This window comes from Astatotilapia calliptera, chromosome 9 (assembly GCF_900246225.1).
Source record: "Astatotilapia calliptera chromosome 9, fAstCal1.2, whole genome shotgun sequence".
In the NCBI taxonomy this organism is placed as follows: domain Eukaryota; kingdom Metazoa; phylum Chordata; class Actinopteri; order Cichliformes; family Cichlidae; genus Astatotilapia; species Astatotilapia calliptera.
This window is the reverse complement of record NC_039310.1, coordinates 28411125-28418655: the sequence shown is the minus strand read 5'-3', so window position 1 is coordinate 28418655 and position 7531 is coordinate 28411125. Positions and strand designations below refer to the sequence as shown.

General features: G+C 37.4%; 1 protein-coding gene across 2 annotated transcripts; it reads right to left on the bottom strand.

Annotated features, from left to right (window-relative positions):
* Positions 1 to 734: 734 nt before the first annotated feature.
* On the bottom strand, positions 735 to 5696 carry LOC113029925 (V-set domain-containing T-cell activation inhibitor 1-like). 2 transcript variants are annotated; one of them, XM_026180947.1, is made up of 5 exons: positions 5601 to 5696; positions 2931 to 3245; positions 2146 to 2247; positions 2016 to 2056; positions 735 to 1907 (listed from the first exon to the last, which is right to left on the bottom strand). In XM_026180947.1, exons 1-5 carry the CDS (start codon positions 5683 to 5685, stop codon positions 1866 to 1868), a joined length of 585 nt encoding a protein of 194 aa, XP_026036732.1. In that variant the 5' UTR covers positions 5686 to 5696; the 3' UTR covers positions 735 to 1865. The 2 variants fall into 2 exon arrangements, with proteins under 2 accessions (XP_026036732.1, XP_026036733.1); XM_026180948.1 differs by having other exon boundaries at positions 735 to 1733.
* Between the last annotated feature and the right edge of the window lie 1835 nt (positions 5697 to 7531).

Genomic DNA, 7531 nt, shown 5'->3' with positions numbered 1-7531 from the left:
GTACTTCATGAAAGCTATTGTAAAAATCCACCAAATGTAATATAAATCCACTTTAAGATGTTTGGTTCTTCTAGCAGCTTGATGTTCTCCTCTCTGAGTTTATTAAATACCAGATGAATCAAACAGCTGCAAACATGATCATCTTCAAGTTTGATATGACTGCTGCTGCACTTAAATTAAACTGACCCTCATCTCAGTAGATTAAGGACTGAAAATTGTTGCTGGCTGTAAACACTGTGCAGGACATCAGTTTAATTATAAATTAGAATTATAAATTATAAATTATGTTTTAACTGCATAAAACATGAAAATACAAATGTAGATAAAAACAACAATAAAACTAAAGCAGCCATGTGCCCACCTGATGGTCTCAATCTAAAGTATCGCTAACATCGTGTAAAACTATTGCTTATTATTATTTTTTCGTTTCACAGTAGAAGACATATTTGTTAGCTACCAGCTAGTACAAGGGGGCAGCAACCTTTAACACTCAAAGAGCCATATGGACCTGGTTTCTACAACAGAGAAAACACCTGGAGCTGCAAGTTTTTTGACATATAAAATGAAGATAACACTGTATATATTGTTTTTTAGTTTTATACTATGTATACAAAATAGGCTAATGTCTTGCTTGTGAAAATGTATTTTAGCAAAAACATTTTAAACATTTAGAACACTGTAAAAAAAACAAAAACAAAAACAAAACAAAACAAAAACATAAAAAACCTGCTACGTTGAAAGTCTTTTTCAAATGAACTTAAAGTATACATGCAGCAAACTAAAATTGTGGCATGCTGTTGTTACGAGAAAATTATGCATTTGTTGTTCCTCACGTGTTATCGGACAGGATTATTTCAACAAACTGAGGATGTATTGTATTTGTAGGAAAGTTCCCCATTAACTTTACTGTATAAGGAGGTAACACCAACATTTCAGGGCCAATAAGTTATTACAAGAAGTGTTTATGCACTAAAAACAAAACAAAATGAGGGCTAGTGTTTGTCTGAGATTTGGACATCCCAGAGTGCGCTCCTAATGCAGGGGAAAAAAATTCTGTTGGGGATACCTACCTTGGCACTGGCATTTGTAACGCATATTTTGAGCTACAAAAACAACAACAACAACAACAACAACAACAACAAATGTCTACAGCACACTTAAATGATTACTTATTTCCCAAAGCCATAGGGAGCTGCAGTGTAAAGGTGAAAGGTCTGCACATGGCTCCAGAGCCACGGGTTGCCGACCCCTGAGTTAGTAGCTAAACTCAACTTATCAGCAGTTTTCACAGACAAATCAAAGCTGCCTCTGTGAGTCAGGCTCATTTCTTCTCCTTAGATTTATTCTGTTGCACACCCGAAGCTCAAGGGTCCAAGATGAAGCTGGGAGGCATGTCAAAATATTTAGGTTATGATTGTAAAATGAAAACTTTTCTTTGATAAAATCAAGCATTAGGATATGACGCGAACAAAATGGAAAAAAAAGTAAATTAATGTCTCAGTGTTCTTGCTCCTCAGTGCATGCATGAGTTTCTATGGCTCCAAGAAACTCATTTGAAGGTCGTCTTTAGCAGGTTTTTCACTTATGAATGTTTGTGCTTTACTAAACAGAGAGCCAACACATTAAGAGAGTTCAGTGCTGAAGCAGAGCTGCTGGGGTCTGCTTGGGTGGTGTCAGGTGTTTCACCATTCATGGTAGACCTTCCCTTTGCCATCGGCACAAGTTCAGCGTTACTGTTAACAAGATAAAAAAAATAAAGCTTGAAAACATGTCATCATTATGAATGGAAAATAGTGTGTTCAGTTCAAAAATAAACAAATAAACACCACATCCATCTGAATGTGCTTCATCTGATTCTCTGTTTTTCATGTCATGGATGTTGTTGAGCGCTGTTTCACTCTGACACACTAATAAAATATTTTTGACAAAGCAGCAGTTTAATTAGAGTCATTATAGACATCTGGTTTTATCTTCAAACAAGTTTTCATACTGTAGTTCATAAAACATTTACTCACGTATGCAGAATCACTGTCTGTACTTTGTGGTTCTTGTTGCACTGAGGGATTGGGGCCGGACAAAAAATCATACTCAGTAGAAAAAACATAAACAATTTGAACTGCAAAGTGAAGGGAGAAAGTCATTTACCTTTTCTGCGTTTATAAAGCATGAAGCCTACTGCTGCTACTACTCCTGTAATCACGATGGCTGCAATCACTCCTCCTAAAATAGCTCCTGAATTACCTGAACCTGAAAGAATCAGAAAAAGTCATTTGGCTCCAACCTCTCTCTTAAGAATAGAGTCCAGCATCACATGTGACACAGTTGAAGGACCTGAAACCAGTAAGTGCGGCAACATCACTATGCTGACTGCTTCCAGATACACGCTCCCAAGTGTGATCCAAAAAATATTCATTCAAATCATTGTCTCGCTCGCTCCTCATTCTATTGGACTTTTTGAAGTCAAGACTGTCATCAGCCCCTCTGCAATGAAGCTCAAGCTACCACGATCAGTGCGCATCCATCCCATTTCATGTCTTGAAGGTGAAACTTGTCCCCTCAAATCCAATGTCCCCGAGGAAAGCTCCTGGGTTCACAGTCGGCTCTGTAAGCAGGAAGTGATCTTTGAGGGGAGGGTGATGATTGTCATGATTCGAGTGTTCAGTGTTTTTCCATCTTGGGTCTGTTTCTCTTGTGTTCGCCCTTTGGGGCAGAGCCCTGGTTCCACACCTGCATCTCTCAAAACAAAACAAAACAAAACAAAACAAAACAAAACAAAACAAAACAAAACAAAACAAAACAAAACAAAACAAAACAAAACAAAACAAAACAAAACAAAACAAAACAAAACAAAACAAAACAAAACAAAACAAAACAAAACAAAACAAAACAGAGAAATTTCTTGAATTAAATATATATATTTTGTTTTTTACCCTTTATCTTTAGGTTAATAAATGATTCTTGGTTTCCTCCGTCAGTGCTGGTGTAGCACTTGTATCTGCCTTCATCCTGAAACTCCACCTTTTTCAGCTGCAGTGAGGCGTTTCCTGCGGCGATCTGGTCATTGAATAGTGACGTCCTGCCTCTGAAGCGCTCACTCTGGAGTTTGAGTTGGTCTTGGTTATTGTAGAATGAGTGGACATTAAGGTCTCCTGCTGATACCTGAGTCCAGTGGATGACTACATCTCTGCCACTATAGCTGCACCGTAACATGCAGCTTTTCTTGAAAATGCAGGACACCTCAGTATCTGCAACAACAGGTAGAGACACATCATCAGCGTTTAGCCCTCTGATGTTGCAGAATTACAAACTTTTCTCTCTTAATAAAGCCTTTTAACATTTTTCTGCTCCAGTTCAGGAAAATTTAACCCAAATATGCAGCACCGGTGTGGCGACTTTGATTAAATGATTTCCTGATATTCATCAAATTTCATCTTTTTCTGTGCTGTGCAGAGAACTTAAAAACAATAATGACACAATTTCAATTTTCAAAGCAGGCATGACAACTGTTTTTGATAAATATATACTTTATCTTGCTTTATTTGACCCTTAGCTAAGTTATTTCATTTATTCATCAAGTTTTTTATGTTTGTGAGAACATGCCACTGTAAAAGATCGGATTAGGCTGAAAACGTAAACATTTCCAGTTTTCTAGTATTTATTGAGTATTGAAGTATAAGTAAAGGGAAACACATACTGTTTCACATTGTCATGAATCTGCAGTTTTGTGTTAGTATATTTGAGTTCCTGTTTAGGTTTCCATTTATTTTCAAGTTTAAAGCTGAGATTCTTTGTAGGGTGAATTTTAATCCCTGCTGCAGGTCTTATTATTTTTGTAATGTTAAATCACAGTTTTATTGCATTATGCGGGTTCTAGCTACTGTTGATTATCTATAGAGTTTAGATGTTTTAAAACTCCAGTCCTAGTTTTGCACCCTCGGTCTTTATTCAACATAATTTAGAAAAACATAAATTGGTCATATGTGCATGTTTTCCAGCCTTTAACATTATAATAAATTAAATCATTTAAATTAATCCAGGAAAGGAAACAGGAAAAAAAGCTATGAGATAATAACACAGGCGACAAAATAAAATATGTTTTGTTGCTTTTGTGTTCATAGGTTTAAAATCTCAAACACTGACAGCTGGCTGTACTACAAACTCTATTTCCTGCTCTTTACACTCTGGATTACTTAAAGAATATGTCATGGGCCTGGGTGACCCAGAGATCACGTGTTATTTTTGAGTTTAATGAATATTAAGAGTTTTATTCGTCTTTCTTAATCCTTTATGGTTGTTTGTGGTGTGATCTGCCCCTGGTCCCTTGTTTCACCGTGTGTGGTTGTGTCAGTTTTGCTGCCCCACCAGGCCTGGAGAGTCCCTGCCTTGGAGCCACCCACACCTGGGATAATCACTCACTTGTTGCTGAGCTGCTTAATCAAGGAGCTCTACTTAAGAGAGCAGTGGAGCAGCAGTCAGTGTGGGATTGTTAAACTTGGAATTCAGTTAGTGCTCAGCGCATATAGTCGCATTGGAATGGTTAATGTGTTTTGTCGGCCGGTGGATAGGACGGTACTCATTATGGCATCTCTTGTTTTCAGGGTGATCACAGAAACGTGTGGAGGGAGCAGCACACTGTTAAACACATGCACCGAGGAGGACTAAAAATTACCACGCATCACAGAGAGGAATCACGGCATGGGGAATTGGGAAAAACCACACTTTCTCCATTGTAAAAGTCCAACATTTGGGTTCTCCTTCAGCCAATATGTTTCACTGACCTGTCAGTGAGCACAAACTCACTGCCTACATCCAAACACAGTTTAAACCACCTTCCCATTTTATAGATCTCATAGTTTGTATACTACGAGTATAGTTTGTGAAATTCCCGCCTCCACTCCCACACACTGAATGTTTTCAGTGTTATTCAGTCCGTTTCCAATAATTACATTTCCTGGAAGTTTGGGCATTTTTTTTCAATGAGAAATAGGAAGTAAGAAACGTGCAGTAAACATGTTTTATTAGATGGCATTATTTATATATATCTATATATATTTCTATATTTCTATATATCTATATAGATATATATACATAAATCCACAGACCAGGCCCTGCTACTTTTCTTTTTGCTGTTAATTAATAAACATATGTTCATATGTTACAGTCACAGTTTCAAGGGACATTTAACCTGACTTGAAATTGTTTTTGTACCTTGTTATTTATATTACACTTTTCCTTTAACTATAAACTTCACACAGTTACACTGAGGGTTTGATAATTATATATTTTGTCTTTGTGTATGTTTAATGAAATCCTTACTGCTGACACTTTGAACAAACTCACTATTGTGCAGTCAAACATTGTTTAAACCATAGTCCTGCTTCACTGAATAATGACGATAAATAATAAAGAGAAAGAACATGGTTTGTCTACACACCTTTCTGAGATGTACATCTGAGAGTTTTGCCCTGGGAGCTTTTAAGTTTGACTCAGAGTCTCTGTCTTTATTATATTTCCTCCTGTATTTGGCTTTCTAAACAACATGACATTGATTTGCATTTATACTAAAATAACGTAATAGGTGTAGAGAACATCTCACTCACCTCCTCTTGCATGAGTCCACTGGAAAATCAGGACCATCAAAAACACGACACATTTGATCCCAGCCAGCATCCTGCTCATTTTCATGCTACACTACCTGAGTGTTCAAACAGAGTGAACAGTGATGGTGAAATCTGACCCAGCTGGTTCTGTTGCTCACGCCAGCGTAGCGTGTTCACTGTGAAAAACAACACACCCTTCATCTAAATACATTTTTGTGACATACTAATGGAAAGTTAATCAACAACTGCTCACAGTGTTCATATAATTAAACTGTTCAAAGAGGTCGGCTGCCCAAAAAATGGTTGGGTGAATAAGAATAAAAAGAACCACAAAAAAGGAAATGTTTCTATAACATTTCACAGACACTGTCTAAGGCTTGGTGAGTGTTTGGCAGAATGTCATTCATATTGGCGTTGCTGTTAGCCTTGGCCTGGGTTCTCTTGACCAGGTGCTGAAGAGGTAAAGCTATAGAAATGCCCTTTTCGGTATAATGTGGAGCATGTTACTGACTCAGTATAATGTCTAACCTGTAGGATAAAAATCCCGTGTTAGATTCCCCTGGTCTGACTGCAGTGCTGTAAAGCAGACACTGTATACTAAGCAAGGTCATTTCTGCAGGTGTGATACAGGAGGAAGAGAATTCCCTCTGAGGTTGTTTTACTCTTTCATAGAAAATATTCAGGCCATGATTTAGTTGTCATGTTGTACTGTAAGATTATTTTTCTCAATGTGTAAAAAAGTGTCACTTCAGCACCCCCTGCTGGAGGAAAAAGGTAACAGCGATTTATTGTTAGGCATTATTAATTTTTAAAAATGAACTAAAACTAAAGAAAATAAACCAGTAAGTAGTGAAGAAGAAGAATCCATTTAAATGCTTTTCATACTTTTCTATTTTGAAGCATCACAGAAATCTGATGTCAACTGAAATGCGGTGCTCAAACGAAACCAACATTTCTCCCGTGGAGATCTTCAGAACATCAGTGGATTTACCCTGTTCAGCTCCATAAATACATGGTTTTAATTTGAACCACTAAACTTTACATTTCAGCTATAATAAATTAGCTGAAGAAAAACAACAACAATCATTATTGTTGTTGTTGTGTCTAACTGAATTAAATACCTCTGAATAGCATTCAGTCCAAATAGCTCTATATCAAAGAAGGGAGGATGGTAATTAATTACAACAGAACTGTGTCACATTTAATTTTACTTATTTTTGGCTTAAAATGCTAATTAGTACTAAGACCATAATTACTGTCTACATAGCCTGCTCCCACACTCCAGGAGGAGCCAGAGAACACGGAAATAATGAAATGAAAGCATTATGAGAAACGATGTAAAGAAAGACATGTAAAGAAAAACTGTACAGCTGGTTGTACAACAAGAACTGCTGCCTGATGTTTGCCACCTAGTTTTCTAAGGAACATGTAGCTCTCGCTACGCAAGTATGCAGGAATGTTTCCGGCTTCGTGCCCACGCCGACTGAACCGAGAGGTTTCCTGATTGTTTTTCTTAGATGTAAACCACATAACTGTGAAGAGATCATTGCAATTACAGTTTTTCCCAATTGTTTACACACATTTTCTAAAAGCATGCCTCATACTGTCATATTGCAAGAGTTGCAACTGCAACTACTAGCCTACAGTAACAGTAGGGTTGGGTTGGACTCCTTATCCTGCTTCCCTCGTTGTCATTCCATGAACAAGGACATGGTGTGCAATAGTTGCCTGAATTTCATCAGTAATGACTTCTCTTGGTCGTCCTCCCCCCTCAAACGGACTTTTATCCTGTTCAGTTGGTCTGATTAAATCATTAGAAACACGCCTGTTCAACTGTTCGTTGCTGTGTGTAAAAGATGACAGCTGTTATTCAAGTGTTAAATGTGTTTATTGACTGAGCATGTGTTTAAGGTTTTGAAAAAAAAGAGTGT

Excerpts from the sequence above, each read along its gene's own strand:
- LOC113029925 (XM_026180947.1), bottom strand. The coding sequence starts at position 5,685 with ATGAAAATGAGCAGGATGCTGGCTGGGATCAAATGTGTCGTGTTTTTG. Across the intron at positions 2,057-2,145 it reads GCTTTATAAACGCAGAAAAG|TGCAACAAGAACCACAAAGT; the intron begins GTAAATGACTTT and ends CCAATCCCTCAG. Across the intron at positions 1,908-2,015 it reads CAGACAGTGATTCTGCATAC|TGTGTCAGAGTGAAACAGCG; the intron begins GTGAGTAAATGT and ends ATATTTTATTAG.